This window comes from Apiospora hydei, assembly GCF_038363865.1.
Source record: "Apiospora hydei strain CBS 114990 chromosome Unknown utg000006l_segment0_segment0, whole genome shotgun sequence".
NCBI classification, from domain to species: domain Eukaryota; kingdom Fungi; phylum Ascomycota; class Sordariomycetes; order Amphisphaeriales; family Apiosporaceae; genus Apiospora; species Apiospora hydei.
Window position 1 is genome coordinate 1922341 of NW_027117365.1, and position 23699 is coordinate 1946039.

The 23699-nt window shown below is 53.8% G+C and overlaps 7 protein-coding genes across 7 annotated transcripts; 3 read left to right on the forward strand and 4 right to left on the reverse strand.

Annotated features, from left to right (window-relative positions):
* Positions 1–372: 372 nt before the first annotated feature.
* Positions 373–3001, reverse strand: PG997_007785 (uncharacterized protein; the record flags this gene model as incomplete). The annotated part of the gene is made up of 5 exons (XM_066812100.1): positions 373–1250; positions 1358–2162; positions 2402–2663; positions 2718–2896; positions 2969–3001. The coding sequence occupies 5 exons, from the start codon at positions 2999–3001 to the stop codon at positions 373–375; spliced, it is 2157 nt and encodes a 718-aa protein (XP_066667442.1).
* Positions 3002–3479: 478 nt separating this feature from the next.
* PG997_007786 (uncharacterized protein) lies at positions 3480–4260 on the reverse strand (the record flags this gene model as incomplete). Its single annotated transcript, XM_066812101.1, has 4 exons — positions 3480–3587; positions 3679–3779; positions 3861–4106; positions 4200–4260. 4 exons carry the CDS (start codon positions 4258–4260, stop codon positions 3480–3482), a joined length of 516 nt encoding a protein of 171 aa, XP_066667443.1.
* An 889-nt stretch (positions 4261–5149) lies between these two features.
* On the forward strand, positions 5150–7281 carry PG997_007787 (exocyst complex component exo84; the record flags this gene model as incomplete). The annotated part of the gene is given in 3 exon segments (XM_066812102.1): positions 5150–5498; positions 5518–6859; positions 6918–7281. 3 exon segments carry the CDS (start codon positions 5150–5152, stop codon positions 7279–7281), a joined length of 2055 nt encoding a protein of 684 aa, XP_066667444.1.
* A 1186-nt stretch (positions 7282–8467) lies between these two features.
* On the forward strand, positions 8468–9854 carry PG997_007788 (Serine/threonine-protein phosphatase PP2A catalytic subunit; the record flags this gene model as incomplete). Its single annotated transcript, XM_066812103.1, has 6 exons — positions 8468–8614; positions 8697–8738; positions 8812–9451; positions 9508–9580; positions 9666–9715; positions 9832–9854. 6 exons carry the CDS (start codon positions 8468–8470, stop codon positions 9852–9854), a joined length of 975 nt encoding a protein of 324 aa, XP_066667445.1.
* Positions 9855–11048: 1194 nt separating this feature from the next.
* Positions 11049–13843, reverse strand: PG997_007789 (uncharacterized protein; the record flags this gene model as incomplete). The annotated part of the gene is made up of 4 exons (XM_066812104.1): positions 11049–12339; positions 12396–13330; positions 13449–13521; positions 13641–13843. 4 exons carry the CDS (start codon positions 13841–13843, stop codon positions 11049–11051), a joined length of 2502 nt encoding a protein of 833 aa, XP_066667446.1.
* Positions 13844–15909: 2066 nt separating this feature from the next.
* PG997_007790 (COPI associated protein) lies at positions 15910–16714 on the forward strand (the record flags this gene model as incomplete). The annotated part of the gene is made up of 3 exons (XM_066812105.1): positions 15910–15929; positions 16154–16225; positions 16414–16714. The coding sequence occupies 3 exons, from the start codon at positions 15910–15912 to the stop codon at positions 16712–16714; spliced, it is 393 nt and encodes a 130-aa protein (XP_066667447.1).
* A 754-nt stretch (positions 16715–17468) lies between these two features.
* Positions 17469–19134, reverse strand: PG997_007791 (GATA zinc finger; the record flags this gene model as incomplete). The annotated part of the gene is made up of 3 exons (XM_066812106.1): positions 17469–18274; positions 18325–18848; positions 18908–19134. The coding sequence occupies 3 exons, from the start codon at positions 19132–19134 to the stop codon at positions 17469–17471; spliced, it is 1557 nt and encodes a 518-aa protein (XP_066667448.1).
* Between the last annotated feature and the right edge of the window lie 4565 nt (positions 19135–23699).

The window sequence follows — 23699 nt, forward strand, 5'->3', positions numbered from 1 at the left end:
AGAGCTTAAGACTATAAGGGAATAGACGGATGGAAAGGGGGAGAGGAAGGAGCGGGCATAGACCTTGATCGAACATGGCAGTTTACATTGTTTGTTATTCCCATACAGACTGGACAGGGCGGCATGCACATCCTTGCATTGATACCCCAGTCTGTCATTCATTGTACTACTTTCCTTTCATTCATCAAGACGTACTGTGTACATTGCTATAGACCCAACACTCAGATTGATTATATATCACTATATATGCCAGATACATTTCATAACATGATATTGAAATATGTAGCAAAAGTAATAACACAATGTTGAAATGTGAAGCATGACTTTTATTAATTCATGGGTGTTTGGACTTTCTACTTCGTATACTTATCCTCAAGCCTCGATTTTCCGCCCCTTGCGGTCGACCCTCTCGTCTCTAGGGTCGAATCCGCCGTTACCCCAAGTGGCCCATTCCGGCGTGGCCTCGCCCATGTACTCCTCGGGCGTCCAGTCGCCGTCGGCGCCGCGCTCCTCGAGCAGCTCGAAGAACTTCTGGTAGTCGATGCGCGTGTGCCACTTGTCGCCGACGCGGAAGCGGCCGCTGGCGAGGAGCACGCAGCAGCTGTGGGCGTGCTCGGCGGCGATGCCGTAGTCGAGGCCACGCTCCTTGAGCTTGCGGTCGAGCGCCGTGACGAAGTCGGTCACCTCGGCGTAGAAGGGGACGTTGGCCATGCTGAGCCCCGCGCCGGCGCTGCTCGAGGTGCCACAGTAGGTGACGCCCTTAATCTCGACGAAGCAGGGGAGAGCGCGCTCGACGAGGTCGGCGTAGCCCGAGACTTCCTCGTCGACGTTGAAGCCCTTGACGAGGGTGAGGCGAAAGACGGTGCGCTGCTTGAAGCGCTTCTCGCGCAGGATGTCGAGGCAGCGCTGGAAACGCTCCCAGAAGTCACGGTGCAGCGGCCGGTCAATCTTGCGGAGCGACTCCTTGTTGCTCGCGTCGATGGACACGTACAGCTGGGTGACGGCCTTCAGGGCAGCTAGCTGATCCGGGTGCTGGGCGTTGCAGACGAGGAAGGATGAGATGCGCTCGGCGTGCAGCATGCCCAAGAATTCGTTGATGTGCGGGTAGAAAATAGGCTCCCCGACAAGACTGAGAGCACAGTGGCGGATGCGCATCGCCTCGGCAAACCGTTCTGATCTGACACCAGGGACGCCACGCATCATCTTGATCTTTTTACAGTGTCCAGCCTTGACGCCGTCAAAGATGAGGCCTGGGGGTCAACGACCCAGCGCCAGGTTGTGCCGACTGGGTTGGTGCCGTGACGCCAGCAGAAAACGCATTTGTTCGAGCAAGACAGGGAGGGTGTTGTTTCCATACACTGATGCGAAGCGATGCCGTAGAAAGAAAACTTGTAGCAAGAACCGCGACCGCGCAGAGCACTTTTGGTCCACCGGCAGATCTTGACCCCTGGTGGCTCCCCACAATGGAATAACCCTGCTTCGTGAGCGATGCGTATGTTGGTGAGCTTTTTGGGTACCATTTCCTTTACAGTTTGAGCCTGTGTCGCCTTTTTCGTTGCCTTGCCATACGTCGTGAAGTCAATGGCCACAGGCGCCTTCGCAGTGGATCCGTCCTGGCCAGAAGATTTCATGATTCTGCCCAAATCTTCAACATCTTCAAGGTTGGAGGAGGACTTGCTTAGCTTTTTAGGCTCCTTCGTCTCTTCCTCAAACAAGACTTCGCCGTCGTCATCGGACGCATACTCGTCGTCACTTTCGACAGCATCACCACTGCCAGGGACGCCCTCGCCCAGAGAGCCGGTGCTTGCCAGCGTACTCATGACATCCCGGATGCCCTCGGTCCATTCTGCCAGTCGTTCCGTCAAGTCACGTTTTGGGTCTGCCATGCCTAAGGGGAACGCTCTCTTGCGACTCGTGAGCTTCGCCATCCATTTGTCGAGTTCCTTGGCTTGGAAACAATAGCCCTCGTCCTCCGTTGGCCAGCCCTCCCGGTCGCCGATACCAAATACAGCATAACCCAGCAGTCCTGACAGAGGGGCAGTGTCAATCCTGAAGTCGTTGTGGGTCTCCTTCAGATGCTCCAGGAACGTGTCGTTGATCGTATCGATGTTGTAGCTTGGTACGAGCAGGAGGTACAGGTAGTCCACAGGCGTATCGGAATCCTTAGGGGGCTCAGAAAGTATTCATCATAGTCTATGTCGGCCAAATCCAAGATGCGACAAGGCAAGATCGACGGCTCGTCTTCTGCGCCCTGTTTCGGCGCTGGAGCATCGAGCTTTTCCACCAAGCCTTTTGTAAGTCTCTCGGTACTCCCTGTCAAGGAAGAGAAGAACAGTAGAGGCTGGATGGGTCGCTTCTCTTGGGGTTCAGCCACAGGAAGCCTGGAGTCTGGTTTGCGCACCTCGCCCTTGATGCGCCGGGGGCCGCTGGGTGGCGATTCCTTAGAGACAGGCGCGGGCGCGGGCGCAGGCGCAGGCACGGGTGCGCCTGTTTTCTCAGTCAAAGGTTCGATAGGCGCTGAAGATGGCTCCTCGTATATCTTGCGAAAGGCCACGAGTATTCCCTCTCCTGGGTCAGGAGCATGTAGACCCATACCGAGAAGAGGACGCCGAATACAGTCAAGAGAATGGGCGTCCTGTGGGCGTGCCAAATATCGATTGTGTCTGAGACAATGGGTCAGCGAGAAGAACTTGGCATCGTGATAGGACTTGACTCACGCGCGACTGGGCCAATGGCTTCCAGCCGGCTTGTCCACCCCTCGTAGGCCGCCATCTTCCTCAAAAAGCTGGTATCCGGGGGTCGATAATTTGGTGTATGGGTTGAACTTTTTGGAGGGGTGGCGGGGCAATCTTGGAAGTGCACTGAAGATTGGTGGAGCTCCATAGAAAACCAGCCGCTTAGTCACTCAAGTAGCTTCTCTGCTTGACTGTTATCCGATAGCCCCCATCTTGTCGCATTCATGACCTACATGCACAGCAGACAGATATCTTTTTCCTGACATCGTAGCCGGCTTTGGTCTAGCATTGCAAATTACTCCAAAGCCATTCGGTAGCTTTCCGGACAGAAAAGCATGGGTGTTTGAAGCCAAAGGATTATCGCATTTTCATGAGGGGCACTCCAAGCAAGCGTCAGTTCCTGCTCATGCAGGGTGAACGAACAGCCGGGTGAAGTCACAAGTACACAGGATGAGCGGAAAAGAATAACTGGTGGTTCTCATACTTCGTTATTTGTCTATGCCAGCCAACACCAACATGAAACAGCCCAATATACAAGAGTGCCCCAGAATCAAGATCCTAGGGCCTGGCGCCCCCGCCATAAATTATATCGTACAGCTTGACCGAGTCGCCTGGGATGTCGTCTAGTGTCGAGCCGGCCTTCTGCCTGGCTCGCTGGTGACGACTCCCACCAAACAGAGCAGGGTGGTGTGTGAAGTTTGGAGATCTACTCCAATATCAACTGGTTTGGTGATACTCTGGGCCTTAGTCCAGACCAGGGTGAGGAGGCATCTCGGACGAGCTGGCACCACCGCCTTCGAGGTCGAGGTTCTTGTCGTATGCAATCATCTCGGCCAGGACATCTAATATCCTCTGCATTTTCCAAGCGTATTAGTCGCAGTTCAGTAGTTGGCCGGGATCAAGGGCAGTCTCTGGAGATTCATAAACCCGCAGTATCACTTACCTTGTCGACAGTCTTGTCGTAGATGCTAATGAGGTCACCAGGAGTGGGGTACACCTTCAGAGCCTGGTAGAATGAAAGGGCAGACTCGAGCGTTTTTGAGGCTGTGGTACGATGCGTTAGCCATGTGTACGATCGATGCTATGCGAAGCGGCGGCGCCGAGGAGAATTGGAAGAGCACTCACGGTCTTGGGCGAGGATCTCGCCCTCCTGGACGTGCTCCATGAAGTAGCCCTCGCGCTCATTGACACCGGAGGGGAAGCCCTCCTCGAGAGCGCGGTCGACAGCGCTGTGGACTTCCTTGCTCTTGGCCCTATTCGAGGCCACTGCCTCCTCTTTCTCCGCTCGCTGTTGTCGGCGCTCTTGGCGGCGCAGTTCACGGCGGAAGTCGGGAGATCTCCGGCGCTGTTGGTCAAAGTAGATGGCGTAGGCTAGATGGGTACCGGTGAGCATTTGCTACCACAGGGGGGCGTGTCGGGGCTGGCGTGCGAAGCAGCAGAGCTTGCCGCCGCATGGTGACGTACCCAAAAGACCAGTGGCTACCGTCGCAACGGATACGGTCGCAATTGTCGAAGTCTGGACCATGTTTGCAGATTTTCCCAGAGTGCCTATTGGAGGTCGAGAGGTGTGGTTGGTACAGGTTTGGCAGACAGTGCAGCAGGTCGGAGGAGAATGGCGGAAGTGAGGGTGTGTAGTCGATGTTACGGTTTTGAAGGGAGCATTAGAAGCTTTTTTTTCGGCCGGTTTGGAGCTCGATTTCTTTCATCGGCAGCACAGCACGTCAATGGCTACTACAAAGTGATTTTTCTGGGTCGCTGGCCGGCCGTCACCTAAACCTTGGCTTAGGTACATGTAGGCAGGGCTGGTAGGGAGTGGTAGCACCTAAACCTACATGTACATACAGGCCACAGGCCAGTGGCTAGGTCATAAAGTCACCTACTTCACCACTGGGACACCTGCTGGCCGATCCCTGCTCTGTACGACAGTAGCGTTCCAGGTTCATCGGGACTCTAACCGCGACTAAGTCCGAGCCCGATGTGAGCCTTACAGTAGCAAGGACAGTCAAGAGCAAGGAAGGCTACTTGGTAGGTACTGCTACTTCCGCCCGGTGCCCTTTACGCTATGCATCAGACCCCGGCGGGTGTATGTGTACACCTCCCCTTTGACTCCAGGTAATAGGTTAAGTAATTGGCCGGTCCCAACACTGAGGAAGGATGGTTGTTTGACAGCAAGCAACTGCAACGACAACCGCTTCAATCAACTCGATTCAAGGTGTTTGGTTTCCCAACACCGTCGCGACTTGCCCTACATACCGAGCCACGCAACAATGAGAGGTTATTGAAATAGTTGGCGATAAACCAGAGTCGCCATAACGAGGCAACACAAGCGACACACAGCTGTCGCAGCCTGGAACCACCGCAACGCGACAATCATCACGACATACCTATAGTTGCAACTGATACAAACCGCCAGCATGTCCGAGAGCAAGATATCGCTACGAAGTGGTGGCAAGAGGAAAGGACGCCCGACTATCAGCGCACCCAGGCAGATATCGGCTCCTATTCCTAATGATGGCATCGATGTGCCACGCAGCACAGGGGGAGGACGTCCTTTTCCGGTCGGCGCACCTCCGCCACAGCCTCCGGGAGCAGCACAATCACGCCCGCGACCCCCGCCGTCTGCGGGCGGCAAGACGAACGACTTAGTGAAGCGGCGCTATTCGACACGATTCAACAATCTGCCCAACGATTTCAATGCCACCGCTCCACCCGTGCCGTCTATGCCCAGGTTTGACCCCGCGAGATACGATCAACCCAAGGAACGTCGACCTCCGCCCTCTAGGGGGTGACGGCGGTACGCGTCCTCCTGGACCACCTCCCGTGGATCTCAGAGCTTTGCGGGACCCGTCACTTGCTCCAGATCAATATGTTGCCAATATCCTGAGCGAAGCCACCGAAGACGAGATCAGAGACTACGAGGACCAGTTACGGAAGCTTAAGAGCCGGGCGTCCACCGATCTGCAGCAAAACGTCTACCAAAACCGCACACAGTTCATCAAGATTAGCAAGGAGGCGGAGAAGCTCAAGGCCGAAATGCGGTCATTGCGAAACCTGATTACGGAACTGAAAACCAACACCACCGCACTGAGGGCCGCCTCGGCCGGTCGCGAGCCTGCTCTCAGTGGCGAGTTTAGTGCTGGCCTGAGCAAGCGGGACAAGCGAAGCTCGGTTGCTGACAGAACCGCTCTGTGGAACTCTCAGATGCAGGCCCTATACAAGAATGTCGAGGGCTCGCAGAAGTTTTTGCCCAACTCCATGGGCCGCCACGTAGTTCAGGATGCAGGGTTCTGGATCGAACTGGATAACGCGACTTACAAGTCCAGACGCTCTATGCAAATATTTCTGCTCAATGACCATCTGCTCATCGCGTCTAGGAAGAAGAGGAAGATGGACGCACCGGGTGACAACCGTGCACCTGTAACCAAGCTGGTTGCCGACCGATGCTGGCCTCTCCTGGATATCGAAGTCGTGGATATGGCCGGCACAAGCGACAACTCTAGTAGCAGGACCAAACTGGCCGATGCTGTCATGGTTCGCGGAGTCGGCCAGGAGTCATTCATCTACAGGACAGAGAAGCCAGAGGCCACTGAAAAATCAACTTTGATGTTGAATATCCGCAAGGCTGTCGAGGAACTGCGCAAGGGGCTGCAGTCGGAGATGGAGGCCAATAACAAGGCGAAAGAGACTATCAACTATTTTGCATCCCGAGATCCTGGTCTGCTCCAGAAAACAGAATTGCTCCAAACACTTTCCGATATCAAGGACATGCTCATTGAAGTAGACGGCAGGCAGCAGAATCTGCGCTGGGTGGAAAGCCAAATGGATGAGCTGGATATCGACATTGCTCTGCAGCGCATCGAGCTGGCTGTTGAGAAGGTCGAGAAGCTGAAGGGCCTAGCACGTGGCCTGAAGAACAACGCAATTGCCCAAGATTTCATCAACTTCAAAGTGGAAGAGCGATGCACCAAGCTTGCCGGCTTGATCACGCGAGATCTTGTCGACAACCACTCGGAGCAGTCAAAGACCAAACGCAATGCTACATGGCTGGCACGGCTTGGCTCGGAAGATCGAGCCCGAGAGGCCTATCTGGAAGCCAGGGGCGAACTTATCAAGAAACGATCCAGGTAATATAGCACTCGAGAAGACGAGCCGGCCGGATGAAGATTACTGACACTTTTCTAGGCAATGCATTTTCCAAGGCGATCTCCATCTCTACATCTGGCAGCTGTCGTTTGTTTATTTCAGCATCATCCGCAACACGGTAGCCTCCTTCCAGAGCTGCTTCCCGCAAACCATGATGAGCGCATGTGTGAAGTGGGCCAAGGAGGCGGTGGAGGCGTTCAATGTGATTCTTGCACGGCAGTTGAGCAGTACCGAGAAGGGCGGCAAGGTGTGGAATGACTGCATGGAAAGGGCCAAGGCGCATGCTGAGATGCTGGCCGAAGTGCAACTTGACTTCCGGGAGCTGGTGGGTAGAGAAGTTGCGGACTCGACAGGCAAGAACGGAAATGGGCCAGTCGGGCTGGGACTTGGATCCCCCAAGTAGTGGCGAAGAGCCGGTAAGGCGAGGTGAGCGAGCAGCTGTCATAACGAGGCGATGAAACCATGTGCTTCTGGGGAGTTCTGAGCGTAGCTGTCCGGATACATGGCTTTCCAAGGAAGGGCATGAGCGTGATTCCTGTTGTATTTAGTGTTGAGAAAGCATGTCACTGCTGCCATTCTCGAGGAGGAGTGTTGAGATGTTTATTTCTAGAAGAAATGTTGTAATCATACCTGCTTTCGGATGTACTACTACTTGTCTTGTCCAAAGACCGGCCGATATGCATCCATCAATTGACTGGAAGGTGATGATGAGGTTTGAGTAGCACGTGAAGCGGGTCTTGGTGCCGCAGAGGGACCCATCTACACCTTTAGTTAGCAAGTTAGGCACCGTAAGATGCTTATTAGGCTTGAGGCCTGTAGACAAAGGGCGATGCCCAGAGCAAAGAAAGCAGTCGTTGTGCTGGGCGAAAACAACGGCTCTCTCGGCCTGTTCTAATGGATTTTGTATTACTCGGTTCGGTTCCTTAAGTGGTACTGGTTAGGTTCATCCGGTTATCATCTGATTGGGATTGCACCATTCATTCAATGCTGCTTCTATTGACCTACAAAGCTACATGTACATCAATTGTACCTACATGTACTTGTAGCCTGCTAGCACTTGAGGTTCTAGGCTTGCAAGCTTGCTAGGTTAGCTGCTTGCTGCTGCTGCCGCTGCTGCTGCTGCCGCCGCCACTGCCCACTACCAGCTACGGCAGCAGGTTGTTTTAGCAGTGCTGGTGCTGGTAATAATGTTGCCCCGCTGCCCGCCCGCCCGCCTCGACTTGTCCTGCTCCCAGTTGGCACATCTCATCAATCAATCCAATCAGTCCCCCCAAATCAAATCAAATCAATCAAAGAGCGTCGACGCCCCCTGCTGCGACCCAACGAACGTCATTTGAGCTGACTGTCTGTTTTTTCCCCCTGCTCTCTCCTGCTAGGACGGGACTACCTCAACCTCCCATCCCACCTATCTACCACACGCACACACACACGCACACACTTGACGCCCCACGACCGCCCGAAGCACCAACGACAAGCCGAAACGCTGCGACCGCCATTTTCCTTCTTCTGAAGAACCAACAACGACACCTTCAACATTCAATAACCCAAAGAGCCTGCGCGACCACCACCACAGTCCCATTTCCGCAAACATGGATACCAACATGGAGGACGCCCAATTGGCGCCGCCCATGCCCGCATCTGAGCCTGCCACCATCCCCACTCTCGATGGCTGGATCGAGAGCCTGATGAGCTGCAAGCAGTTGGCCGAGGCCGATGTCCAGAGACTATGCGAGAAGGTGAGCCATCGCCAACCACCATCGGCCTTCAACCGCCTCTGGCCACCTCCGGCTGCTGACAACTTGACTAACTGGGTGCCAGGCGCGAGAAGTTTTGCAAGACGAATCCAACGTACAGCCAGTAGTATGTCCCTCGTGCCGTTACCCCCTATGGACGCACAGTCATTTCCCTTCTAACGCTGGCCCGCCCTCTCTAGAAATGCCCGGTGACGGTGTGCGGTGACATCCACGGCCAGTTCCATGACCTGATGGAGCTGTTCAAGATCGGTGGCCCGAACCCGGATACCAACTACCTATTCATGGGAGACTATGTCGATCGAGGCTACTACTCCGTCGAGACGGTCACTCTGCTCGTCGCTCTCAAGATCCGATACCCGCAGCGCATCACCATCCTGCGCGGCAACCACGAGTCGCGTCAGATCACCCAGGTCTACGGCTTCTACGACGAGTGCCTGCGGAAATACGGCAACGCCAACGTCTGGAAGTTCTTCACCGACCTCTTTGACTACCTGCCCTTGACCGCCCTGATTGACAACCAGATTTTCTGTTTGCACGGTGGCTTGTCGCCCAGCATCGACACTCTCGACAACATCCGCGCCCTCGACCGCATCCAGGAAGTGCCCCACGAAGGGCCCATGTGCGACCTGCTGTGGTCCGACCCCGATGACCGCTGCGGTTGGGGAATCTCTCCTCGCGGTGCTGGATACACCTTTGGCCAGGACATTTCCGAGGCCTTCAACCACAACAACGGCTTAACGCTCATTGCCAGAGCCCACCAGCTGGTCATGGAGGGCTACAACTGGTCTCAAGACAGGAATGTCGTCACCATATTCTCAGGTAAGCCCCCGTCCCCTAGATCTTTGCACGTAAGTCATGACTAACCTCGCAACCAGCACCCAATTACTGCTACAGATGTGGTAACCAAGCTGCTATCATGGAGATAGATGAGCACCTGAAATACACCTTGTACGTTATATCCGCCCTGTTCGCCTTTGGCATGTCAGGTATTCCCAGGAAGCGAGAGACAGATCTAACTTTGACTGAACTACAGCCTGCAATTCGATCCTTGCCCACGAGCGGGCGAGCCCATGGTTTCTAGGCGTAAGTGCCCCCGTCCTCCGCATTACCTACCTTGTTTCTACCCCACGAGATACTGTTCAAAATCGGACCAGTCAAACCAACCTCGCGGTAAACCCGGAATGCTAACATGGTCATAGGCACACCTGATTACTTCTTGTAATCAACCCGTAATCAGACCAGCCCTATGACAGCTGTCACAGTGATGAGATCTAGAATTTCTTGGGAACCCTGACTGCCCAGCCTATAGCCGACATTATGGCTTTTGCGGGATACGGGCATCCGAAAGTGAAAAGTGAACAGAAAACCCACAGGAGGGCAAGACGAAAGTGGTGCGACGTGAGCTGCCGTATTCTACCCACATACTGTACGATTACATGCGAGAAATGAAAGACTTTTGAAGTGCGGTTTGGGTCACAGTCTACGCAGCATAAAGAGCTGGCCCCGCCGTCTGCACTCCTTTCGTGTTGGCTTTCGTCCAGTGACCGACCCATGTGGTCAAGCTCGCCGGTGGTGTTCATATCTTGTATTCGCAGAATGGCCCTAGGGCGACCGCTAGAGATACTACTGCTGCTACATCACTAGATAAAATCCGATTATAGGTTTTCCCGTTGAGCTCTTGCTCGCCACTATTGAACATAGTGATATCGTGTCGACTCGAAAATTCCTCGACAATATGCCATTGCCGCCAAACATAAGGCCGATTCGACAGCACATTATATTCCTTCACAATAGGCATTAGTCTTGAAGTTTGCATATGATGTTAGTAATGGTACCAATGGTTGGTCTACCCTTGCCGACATACACAGAATAGACATCTCACTGTCCCTTCCTTCAACTGCTTGCAACTGCCAACTCATAATTCTTGTCCAAACGTATATCGGCTACCTTCTTCTTTCCCACTCTACCAGCCTCGTCTCCTCTGTTTCTGTATAGCAAATCTACCACATACCCAACTCTACTTCTTTCTCTCTTTTTTGCGTACTATACCCTATATCTGGCCGATTTCATTGGTATCTCTGGGTGAAAGATGCAACGAAGTAGGGAGCCATAACAGATACCCAAAGCCTAGCAGTCTCCCCCGGAGGCTCAATATCCCGTCACATTTTGGGTACGCAGACGTGACCTCGAAGCAGATGACGTTTCGTAATCTGGAATAGCTGATCATACATGATTAAAAGTAAACATCACAAAGATTAGAAAACAAACAAAAGAAATGATGAGTTAAGTACAAGCCGGTAGCGCCACATAAGACAAGAGTGAAACATGGGGCGCCGCCGAGTTGGTGTATCAGAAAGAAAAAGAATTGGAAAAGATAGATGTAAGACATCATTAGCCAGGTCTTACGGCTCTATCATTATTGTTGTTGTTGATGATATTGCGGGTGTGCATGGTACGAGTGCACACTGGCGCTGCTCCTCCGCCGTGATCGAGCAGTTTTCATGCTGGCCATGCGGTCTAGGCTCACGCTCCGGCGCTCACGGCCGTATGTGGAGCGCGCACTGGGAGGACGGGAGCTGTGGCGGCTGCGGCGGCCATCTTCGCGGCTGCTGTCGCTACGAAGACTGTTCTGTAGGGAGTGGAAGGTCTCGCTCCTCATGTCGTCGGGCGAAGCCCGCCTGGGTTCGACAACGGCGGGGGACGGGCGGCGAATGATGGAAGACGGGTTGTGATAGCTGAAGTTGCCGATACCGGAATTATGGCGGCTATAGCTGCCACTGCCAGGCGGAGCACCTGGTCCAGGTAGTGAGTAGCGGCGACTATCCCTCCAGGATTCGGGCACATCAAGCGTGTTGCTGATGGTACGTAGGGAGTTGCAGCGGGGCGTCACGCTGCCGGTAGCGATCATGAAGGTGCCCGTGGGACGTCCACCGAATCCCGAGTTGTTTCTGCTTGTAGGCTGGCTCCTAGCATGACTGCCGGTCCGACTACCTGCGCGACTGCCGGTGTGACTTGGAGCACGACTTCTGGGGTGACGGTCTTGATAGCTTCCCGAGTAACTACCAGAACGGCCGCTTGACCGGCTCCCGGACCGTGGGCGAGTCTGGCTGGCGACGTAGCTGCTAGAGTTGCTTGGGCTATGGCTATGGGAAGCACTTCCAGGAGGTATAGTTCGGATGTGGGCGGTAGTAGCGGTACCAATGACTCCCACCGAGTTTCGTTTCGGAAAAGCTGGCGAGGCGACAGAGCTAGACAAGCTTTCATTGAGGCTCAGCCGCTTGATCCTGCGGCGACTCGATCCCGCGATACTTCGCGATTGGTGTCGCCCCGATGTGGGGTTGTACTCGGCTCCTGAGTCGCTTTGCTCAGCATCGGCATAAGCCTGGTATCCCCATTGCGATAACCTTAAGTTGTTTCTGCTGGTAGATCCAATCTTGTCCAACATATCGTCGAGGGTGCCATGGAGATCACCGCCAACCGAACCAATCTCGGTATCGCCCCCATAAACGCTGTTGTAGTAGGCGCTTCCGCCGCTGCTACCCCTGATATGGTCTGGATGGGCGAACGTTGGTGTCATCATGGCCAGATTCAGATCATCATACTCTCCGTCCATAGTTGACGGTAACCTTGGCAGAGATTTGGCGGGCCCGAAGAACGCAGGTGGCGGATCGGCACCGTCGTCATCGAACCCTCGCAGTGTAACCTCGCTACGGGGTCTTGGAGTAGCAGCCACCGGTCTTGGCTTTTGAGTGACAGAGCTGACTTGGAGAAGTTGAGAGACGAGATGTAAGGGGTTTCGCTATCTCCGTCAACGCGGCGCTTTTCGCCCGTGTAGGAACCTGGACCCTTCGCACCATTAGGAATGTGGAACCGCCGATGGAAGGCGAAGGCCATGTAGGTATATGTGACGATAAGATCCAGGACATAGTTGAAAACGTAATAGGGAGCCCTGCCAGTGTACCAAGCAGGATCATCCCGAGGGCGTGGGATATAGTTGGTGCTCACGCGGAACCATGCGCCGAGGGAGAGCAAAGTGGATGTAAAGAGTACCAATGCCATCTTGGCGGTCCAGCTGCCTTCCCCGAATTTTTCGAGCCGAAAGCGTCTCGGGACGATAGCGGCAATAGTCAGTACTGGGATCGGTATGAAAGCTAGTACGGCAAGAAATGTAGCTGCGAAGAGCTGCGCAACACGATCGCTCGCTAATACGCTGGCGTCCAGTGTATAGAAAGACTGAACCGTAACGGCAATGACCATGAGAATGGAAGCTACCACGCCGCCGACGAGGAAGCGGAACATGAGTCGTGCCGGTGTAGACCATCCGAATTTGGGATGGAGACCTCGAATGATGCGTTGTGTGAAGAACAGGTTGACGATGAACGCAATGACAGTGCCCGCCATTGTGAGGATATTGGCTGCCATAGCGACCTGGACATCCTGCGGCTTTGAGGCCCATACGATGCGCATTAGCAACGCTATTGCTCGTATCAAACTGAATGCAAACATCATCGCCGAGAAGACAAATAAGTGACCACGCTTCTTGTTCTTCTGGAAGATGACTTGATGGGCAGCCGCCGCCGCAAGAAACAACACCATCAGGATTGCACTAATGGGGTCATCTATTGGGGGAGTTGGCACACCGCCCAATAGAGCAGTCGTGGGCGGATATGGCGGCCCTGGTGGCGACAATTGGGCATTCTGGCCAGAATTTGTCGTATTCTGATTGTACAGATATCAGCACGCTTCCTTGAAGGGAATTGTAATAGGGACATCGTGCTCCAATCACGCCCAACACAAGATAGGACTGCCAACGTACCAGCTGAGGTGCGCCCGAGGCACCAGGCGAGCCTATCGCCGTCCAGTTCGACATGATGCTGATGTGTTTGGTCCTGGTATCGGCAACGTCTTTTTGTTCACATGGAAATGTAGCGGCTCGCCCTGTAGAAAATGCCTTCGACGGTGGAAGGGTATTCTACGAGGGTTACCGCAACTTTGGGCGAGAACAGACCTTGAGGGACGGGCGCGTTGAGCAGCGGGCGAGGAAGAGGAACCGAAGCAGGAAACCGAAGAGTGATTCCCAGGGGAGCCAGTTGAGATGATAAAGGTAACGGGGGTGAAATAGCAGAGGATCGCACGGTGGTGGTCATGGACCGAAACTCGCATGCCCACACCACCACTCGCAATCTTGGTTTGAGTGAACTGTGTTTCCATGCTTGACACCATTGCGCAGAAGCAAGCCACGGTCAGTTTGGATCACACAGAACGCACTCCTTGCTGACAGACTGCCCCAAAGCATCCGGGGGCCTGGGCCACGAGTGTCCGTCATTGATGTGATCAACGGGGAGACAACAGCAGCCGGTTACCGATCAATGTTAGCCCATAGTGCGGCAACATGTTCCAAATCTTGTCGGGCTTGACCCAACCCATACCGAGCCCCAATCAAGTGCCTTGCTTTGGCCGTTAGCCAGGAGCCCTTTTAAAGTTAATATGCATACCGCGTAGGCTGCTGGTGGTCTACTGGATGGTGGCCTTGGTAGCGCACCACGGACACGGATCATGAGGATCTGAGTCTAGTGCACATCTTGTCTTACCAGCCACCCATCCGGACCAGGAAAGCCGCTGCGCATTGGGGGGAAAGGCGAGAGAAAATGTCCTTTCGTGCGTTCTTTCTTTCTTTCTTTGTTTCGGATCCGTGCCTGGTGGGATTCGGCACGAGTTCTCCCAAGCTATGGCCGCACAGGGTCAGCAGCAGGCGTGACAGGTTGCAGTGGCAGGCAGGCAACTGGGCGTGGCGCTTTCGTGACAAAGCCTGTGACTGGATGTTAGCTGAGTGAGCTCTAACAGGGGATGGGGTTGGGCAGAAGAGAACCTACCTTGGATTAGGTGGCTGGCCCCAAGTCTCTAATTCTTTGCTTCTGTTGAGAGGCCGCAGTGGTTTAAGGTTGAGGAGCCGCTAAAGATAGACTTGGTGAAGTCATACATCACACACAGCTTACATACTCTGTAAGGCTTCTTCTCCTGCTGCCGACTGACTTTCCCGCAAGAGCTTTTCCTGACTGCATGCCAAAGACTATTGCGATGCTCCCATAACTTGACGGATTAGGGGGCCATCTATGCTGTGTCGTTCATGCGCAGAACGCGAGCCCGCGACTTCTGCCAATGCCGACAGATCGGGAGGCGATCCATGTCGGCATGTGCATTTCTCCCGACTAGCTGCCCTGGCCTTCTTTCCTTGATTTCAAGACAGCGGAGGTTCGGTCAATACCGTCGGGAAGGATGTTTCATACATGCGTCGACGACGGTGGTTTCGGGGAGATCTCATGGACAATCGAATTGGCCTTCCCATGGTGAAGCAGGATTTCGATAGCCCCAAGTCGTTGGATAAGTCATCCCCGTTCCATCTGCCTAGGTAGGTAGGTAGGTAGGTAGGTTTCCATGGCTGCAGTGCTGCACATCAAAATGCAGACATATGTACATGCATATGCAGCAACCACGTTTCTCGTGCCGAAGTGCGCGGTATGTCTTTGAAGCCGCAAGTACGGGGTATTGTATATTGCAGGTGTCACTTTTGCCAATGGTTACCCCATCCCCCATCTTACATGACTGTCAACACGGGGCGTGCTGTATACCTCCGGGAGTGTGCCGAGAACACATTGAGCAGCAGCATACGGAGTAATGAATGCCGCAAACCATGAGGTCGGCAGTCGGCAGTCAGCCAGCTCCTTCCTGAGGGCAACCCTGTGGAGAAGCGTCGCCCCGTAGCGTCGTAGCGTAGCAGGTTCAGCCGTCGCGCAAACAGCTCAGGGCCAGTCCAGGGCCAGTCCAGGGCCAGTGTGCAGTCCAGCTGGGTCCCCAAGTCCCGCAGTCAGCTTCAGATCTTGGACAGGGAACAGCTTCCAAACTCTCCACCCTCCTATCAGCTCTCGAGGAAGACTAAGCTCCATTTCAATCCAAGCCGATTGAACCCCCAACGTCCCAACCCCCCTTGTCCCGTTTGATTCTCCCTATTTGTCTGATACCTGCAACTACCCGTGCTTCTATTAGCTTGACGGAGCGCGCAAGAACACATCATCCCGAGAACCCAACCAAAAAAACACTACTGCCTGCTCTGCTTACCCACCCAAGTCGTCGTCGTCGTCGTCGCGCATAACAGCAAATCGCGAAACTAAGATTGAACCAACGCTTCCCTCGCTCCCTTCTCCTCCCCTCTCATTCCTCCAATTCCCGCCAACACACGTACAAGTACAAGTACAAGTGATCTACACACAACCGCCAAAATGGACTTCTCCGACTCCTTGTAAGCTTCGCCCCGTGCCGCGAAACCCTATCTATCCCCCACGACGACAACGCGAGGCCGCGCCGCTTGAACGAAAGGGACGGAAAGCTCTCCTGCGCGTGCCGTCTCGACGCGCACAGTGCTTGAACCCCGAAGTCATGTCGCGGGTCCTCAATTGCGTTCTGGCGGTTTGTATGAGGCGAAAAAGAGAAGAGATGATGGCTAACAAATCACTTTGCGCGTAGCCGAATCGTCAACCTGGTGGTTGCGGCCGTTATGATCTTGGGCGGTATTGTCCAGTTCTTCAACTTCGGAGTGTACGCATCCTCTACCCCGAACTTTCTACCTGTCCCCTTACCTTCTGCGCCCCCCACTGCGACGGGATGATACAGAGGCAGTAGCAGTCTTGCAATCAGCAAGCTATATCTGCATACATGCCTACCCGTGGGGGCTTTTTACCAAGACGCGACAGCCCGTGACTGACATATCTGGCGACGCACAACAGTCAAACCCTCATCATCGGCATCTACGAGATCATCTTTGGCGCCGCCGTGGCCCTCCTCGAGTTCCAGATCCCGCCCCAGGTGTCGCGCTACGCATCGTTCATGTTCTCCTTCATCGGCCGCGGCGTCTTCTATATCTTCATGGGCTCGATCCTGCTGAGCAGCGACTGGTTCCGCGGCCTGGCCGGCTCCATCGTTGCTTTCGTCGGCGTCGCCTACTGCGCCCTCGAGTTCATCCCCTCCATCGAGCCCCCGGCCAACATGCGCGAGGCCGACGCTGGCTGGGGTGCCGAGCAGGTCTAGGCTATCTCTTTACTTTGAGTGCTGCTGCTGCTGCTGCCGCCGCCGCGTTGCTGGCCAGGCCGTCATCGCGCTTGGCCAGGCCGTGGCTTCGCTGGCAAGAGGCAGTTTATTGAGACAAGCTCCCAAGGAAAGCCGATGACAGGCAGCGTGTGGGGCAGTGGGGTTGGGCAGGGGTCTTCTCGGGTATTAGATTCTATAGGCGCTCAAGGCAAGGAGTGCAACTTGGATGGCCATACACGTTATTGTGTGTGTATATATATGTGTGTGTGCGAGGCAATGGCAGGATGTCACATACAAAGAACCAAATGCCCCGATGGGCTGTGCATACGCGCTGCTATGTATGCAACTCTGTACAAATGCCTACTATATTGCTCTTGTACAGTCTTTCTCTGTCTGTGACGTTCATTCCGTAAGAGATCACATTTGATAGTATAGAACCCCATTGTTACAAACGGAAGGGGTCTTTTGGCTAAAACTCCCATGGCCATTTCCGCTAGATATAACAGTTGGACGTAATCTCTTGGGCTATCTCTCAGAACAGCTCTTACGCGGTTTAATTGAACCTCGCTTAAAGCGAGATTGGTCAAGATTCTTTACATAATTCATAGCCCGTCATAACCGTTATCCATATACCCTTGGTGCTCCCTGAATGTCTATAGTAAATCAATAACTTGGCTACGTGGCATGTGTGCAACTCATGCGCCTTCTCTACATTGATGATATGTCGCATATCGCTTCACCCAACTTTTGAGCATTATTCTTCCAGAGCAGCCAGCTCCTTCTCCTTCGCTGCCAACAGCTCGCGCATTTTCTCCGCTTCCAACTGCAAAGCCGCTCGCTTCTCTGCCTTGAGCCTCTCGCTCTCCATCGTATGGGTATGGGTTGTGGCCGTGGACGTGACCGAGTAAGCGCCTGGGCTCGGTGCCGATGCCAAGGTCCCAGTTGGGGACCGTAATAGCCGTAGCGAATCTGCTGCGTCTTCCACAGCACTGAGACTTGGACTTTGTGACGTTCTAGGTGGGTTGAGGATGGAGTTGATAGACGAGAGTCGCTTCGACCCCTCATATCCCCCATCACTAAAGGCAAGCTCCGACTCAGCAGCTGAGAATGATCTTTTTCGTGAGGGCGATAGAAACGATGCTGGCGACAGAGACGACTGCCTGTCTTTCATCACCGAGATAGATGTCAAGGGCGCTAGTCGGTTATCATCGATAAGCGAATCGCGTAAGTCAAGAGACTGCGATGTATGAGCTGTATGATACGCAGTCAAATCCGTGGATGGTAGTTGTGCTGCTATCTGGTTGGGGCGGACGGGTTCCGGTAAAAGCGTTAAGGGGTGTTCCGTTCGGCGGCGAAGCCCGAGGTTGACAGATCCATCAGCATTCATAGTCCCACGTTCCGAATCTGGACGAGCCTTCTGGAACTCCTGCTCTGGAGAGTATGACGCACTCTCATCATCTTGCTCTTCTCGGGTCACTGGTATGACTCGTTTCCGTCGCTTGATGATGGCCTTCTTCATGGTAACCGGCCGGTGGACACCATGGAGTTTGTGATAAAGTCCTGTCTTGTCTTAGTCATAATATCCAGCATACGCATATCAAGTTACATACCACAGGCATTACAGATGGTGTGACCAGCCTCATCCCGACGCCACAAAGGGGTGACTGTCGTTCCACAATTTTGACAAGCTATGACAACAGCAGTGTTCTGGTTCTGCGATTGCTGAGCAACCACATCGATTGGAGTAGGCCCATCATCAGGAGCTTGCCCGTTGGATGTGTCCTGCCCTTGGCAGCTGGTCATATGTGCACTTTTGGCGACCCGGTTGTTGTACGCTGGACAGCCACTACACCCCTCGGCGCCGCCAGTGCCATTGCAGCGCCCGCCACCAGGACAAGATCCTGTAGGCATGTGGTCGGCTGCAACGTACGTAGCGCCGGACGTTTGCGAAGAAGCTTTCGAGGCGGCCGCCTCAGAATCCTGTCCCGAAGCAGCTGTGAACAGGGTAGGCGGGCGCTTCAGGTTAGTAGGTCGAGATGAGTTCCGCGCCTTGAGATATAGACCACAGGCATTGCAGATGATAGCGCCTTGCGGTGATCGTCTCCAGAGCGGTGTCCGTGTAGTCTGACAATTGCTGCAGCTCACGTAAGCTGATGGTCGAGTGGTTCCGGGGGAGTATAGCATGTCTCTTACCTGCAGATCTGGCCGCCCTGATTTGGCACAGCAAGCGTGTTTGCTTTGCCTTTCACCGGCGTTCCATCCTGAGCGCCGTCATACGGCAACGGCGATAGACTTGGTGAGGTAGCATGTGCGCTTTCCAGTATAGACGGGCTACGTCTGGCTTCAGAGGCAGCAACGCTGTCGGCTGCTGGGCTACGCGATCCGGTTGAAGATGCATAGCGATAGTCGCTGGTGTCCATTGGCTGCGCGTTCTCCTCGACGCCGTGAGACGAGAAGGGAGGGCAGTGCGACCTGAAGCAGAGCCTTCCATTGGATTATTTTGGTTTGATTGGCGGGCGACTTCCATCGTGCTGCACTGTTGTTTCAACCTGAGCCAGCACCCAGCATATAAGGGGAAGCGATGTTCGTATGTTGTGATTGTCGCCTTTCGTAATGGCTTGACATCTGACGGTCACCTGTTCCGGGGAACTCAAACGGGTATGTTCAGATGCTGTGACGTTGATGGAAATCAGCAGACCCTTTTGCCGGGCAGCTTTTCGAGGTGCTACAATTTCGCGGGTGTCGGTCGCGTGATGTGATACGATCGAGAGGATATATAGAGCACAAGTATCGTCGGCTACCTGGATAACTACAGCAGCACCTGTGTACGTAGGCGTAGGGTTTGGGCGCGAGGGAGGCACAGCGCAGGCTTATGACTAGTAGTGACCAGCGATGAGTGGTATCCTGCTCTCTACACAGGGAGAGATTGATGTTGCGCGTGGAGTGGCTCGGCGACGGAGGGATGCGAACGGCACGGCCGCATCGAGTTGCGTCTCCCTTCAGAAAGCGTTCGAAATGCGGTGTGGTCAGTCTGTGTGTCTTCTAGAAGAAGGTTGTTGTTGCCAATGCTTTCTCCAGAGGATGCAATAAGGCAGGCAGGCAGCAGGCAGGCAGGCAGACATGCACCAAGCGGGTAGGCAGGAGTGAAGTCTGTCCGCACTCCGCCACCTCGACTCAGGTTCTCCAGATCAGACGGGGACGGGACAGCTGAAGGCACTTGGGAAAGAAGCTTTGGGGCCAGCACTACTCAGGGTCGGAAGTATAAAATTACAGCACTGGCATCAAACCTGGGCGAGCCACTGTCTACCTTGGATTGTTACAGACCGGACCGAACCGTCAGAGCCTCTATGAAAGCACTTGGGATCAGTCGACTGGCTGCTGTCTCTGGTTCTGGCTCTGGCTCTGGACGAGACGACAGTGCAGAAGTGCTCTGTCCGCGTGGGCTAAGCCCGGAGTCGGCGTTCGGTGGTAAGATGATTTGAATTCGAACCGCTCTGATTGGCCAGAAAGGGGGCTGCAGGGGAACAAAGGCCCCCAAAGGCCCCCTGTCGTTGAGTTAGCATGGGTCTAGGCGAGTCCCCCAGCATCGGGTCCATCTACCGTGTGCACAGCAGAGATCAAACGGGACATCTCCCATATCTCCCTCTGGCTGGCCTTAAGGTTGGTCCATTACCTGGTAGGTGCAGTGCATACATCAATGTACACACAAGCTATTTCCATGATACGTTCTTCGGGATCATCTGATAGAATAGGGGCATGGATCGTGTGTCTGTCTCCCCTGTGCTATCTATGCAGGGCAAGATTCGCAAAGCACAGCGATTCCTCGCTAAGATGATGCCGATTATCAAAAAACCCAGAGTATTGCCCGTAACGGGAGATGCTGGGGGAGTAGGTAGAACATACACGTAGGGTCACCCCTATTTAGGTGACATGCCTAGGCCTCGAAAATCTCGAATCTGACAGGACACCCTCCCAAGTGCCAAGCCTTTTTATCTGGCAATCTTTTGAGGGTCGCCTGCAAGTGCCTGGACGTGATAAGATCCGTCTGGTTCGGTTATCAAGAATGGGTCGCACTAGCCCAGCCAGGCTACATGTAAAGGAGAGAGAGTGTGTGTGTGGGTGGGTGCAAGACCTCCGGGCTGGTATCAGATTGATCGATAATGTACATTACATACAGTATGTATCGATATAGTCCGGTGCTGAATGGCGCCAGATCCATCTCAGCAGCGAGGGCTTCATCGGGTTTCGTAAACGAAGAACATATATCCAATACCGGGACACACAGACACACACGTTGCCGAGCCCTGCTTGTTGGACCGAGGTTTATATGACAGCAGATAATCTGATTAAAATGACAATTGCAAACCCCATAATTGGCTGTCGCCGACTTGCTGGGCCCACTTCGAGGGACCAAGTTCAATCGGCTGAACACGCACCGGTTTCCCCTACTTATAGCGGGCAGGCGGGGATCTAGGCTTGCTCGCTTGCATGGGAATACTCTCACTTCAAGTCTGACACGGTAACACCCACTTCCACCTTCCTACTATTGGCAATGTTGTGTGCTCTGTTCACTGTATGCATAGCTCTCAAGTTGTGGTAATTGTGATGCCAAGGGAATGAAAGCCGCGAGTATCACCCTCCATCTCGTTCTTCTACTTTACTTCGGCCAGTCCCTTCAGCCTCCTGAAACATCAGAGGTAGGTAGGTATTCCCAGTAGTTCGCTTATATCTTCATACGACGGCTTGGGGCATCACGGATCGACACTACAACGATAATGACACGTTTCCACAAAGTGCCAAGATCTGGACTTATACAGTTTGTACATTACAGGTGTTGCATCTGGATGGAACCATACGATCTCGGTCTCAACGAAACATAAACCCGCAGGAGAAAGGTTAAACAGCATGCCGCGGGTTCCGGTGATGAGTCGGATCCTACAATTCACAAAGTCCCTCAGCGACTGGACGGTTGGGGTCATATAAGCAGAAAAGCCGCATCAAGTGATGCCGCCCTAGCTTCAGCTTTCAGCCGCGCGACTGGTGACTATAGCAATCGAGTGTTCGTTGGGATACCGATTGCACTGCACGGCCTGGGGCGTGAGACTGTATACAGATGACAGGGAGTGACTGATGTCGGTCGGCATCGGCTGCTCCAGATTCCATGGCGCGATCAACTTACAACCAGGTGTTGATGAGGATTGTGTCCGGCAAGTGTGGCCACTTGGTGCGCGCAAAACCGAAGAACCGAATGCTCCCTTTCCAATGGATGTGACCCTCAAGGGACGGGCCAACCCATGACCAGTACCAGACAATAGGAAAAGCTAGCAGTCTTTTTGCAGGTGCTCAGTACGTCAGCATCATCAACCACCTACATAGGGCAAGTTCGGTCGTCTTCAGTTTTGGCGAGGTCGTTGTGAGTAATTTCCTCGCTGGCCAGCGCAACAGCGTGCTTGTGTGCCATCGATTGTTGGGGAGCTCTCGTACGGACCTGACCAGCAACAGCAAAAGTGCTTTGAGCCCAAATCCATTGATCTGAGTTGACGCTCTTCAAAGCAATGAGCCCGCTCAACGTTGGACCTAGGATCGCACTTTCATCTGTGTTAAATAGCGTCAGCAATCATGCCTTTCACTATTGACCAGACTATTGGGCTACCGAGGGCCTGGGGGTTTGCAGCGCAGACAGAGCATCGCACCGCATCTCTTTTGTCGTTGACCACAGACCTGGCAGCGACTGCTGCATTAGAGTTAGGCGAAGAGGTGAAATGGCTGAGCTACCGAAACTACCGGGCCAATAAATTCGAGGTGACAAGAAATAGAAAACAAGAGTAGGTATGACTGATAGTCCTAGGTATGCAATTTTGGCTGCGGATGAGAGCCAGGAGCTCGTCGGGAGAAATGTGGCAGTGACTGGTAAAGTCAAAACAGTAAAGAACAGTAAGCAGAAGGCGACCAATGCTGTCAGCATCGTTGATTGGCTAGCAAGTTGGAATACGACCCGTACATACATTATATTATACACTACATACATACATGTATGTATGTGACTACATGTAGGTATGTAAGTATGTATGCCTCTGGCGATCCTAGTGTGTTTTTCCCCATCAGCCTACCCAACCGCTCTCACAGGCTTTACTTGTTTCACGCCTTGGGCCCGAAGTCGCGTCTTCACATGAAGTGTGGGATGCAGGCGACATAGTAGGCCACCCACTCCTACGCCCGTTCGCCTAATTGGCAAAGAGCCCGGGCGATTCGGTGGCTACAAGTCCCGAGCAAATGGGCGGCCCAACAGAAGCCTACGATATCGCATCCACTACCTACCTACTTATGTATCTACCTCCCGGCGGTCCGCCAATATCTTCCTCTTTAGCTCAGCGGAAGAGGTTCTTGGGGACAACGGGTGACGCCGGTATTGCAAGATTTCGTTTATGCAATGCGGGACAGCTGGCAGATCGCCACGTCTTGCAGATTTGGGGGAGGTTCCCATGCTAAGAGGGCTCGGCAAACCTCGTCGCTGTTTGTGTATGCATTGCATCGGGCCATTTGATAGGATGAAATCTACTCTGCCAATGCTAGGGGAGTTTGAGCTTCGGCCTGCTGGATCGACCTCGTCCTCTCGTTCGAACTGGCCCCTTGGGTCTCGAGTCTTGAGTCTTGACCGTAACGGCAGACTCGTGTCAGAACATCATGAGATGGTTGAGCTGTTGCAATGATTTCCGTGGGGCAACGCTCGTCCCATACTAATAATATTGTTACAGACTCGGCAATAAGGAATCAGATTATCTGGTACGAATCGGCCGGCTCGACTACATAAGTATCAATGTATGTAGGTGCAGGCGCTCATAACTTGGCCCCATATGGTTTACAAGCTTGTGATTTGTGGCACGCATCTCGCGCAGTGGGATTGCATCCCACTCCTGTTAGAAGCTGGAGCTTTAGAGGGGCGTATGTAGAGGGGGGACACGGGGACCAAGGCGACTAATGTTGG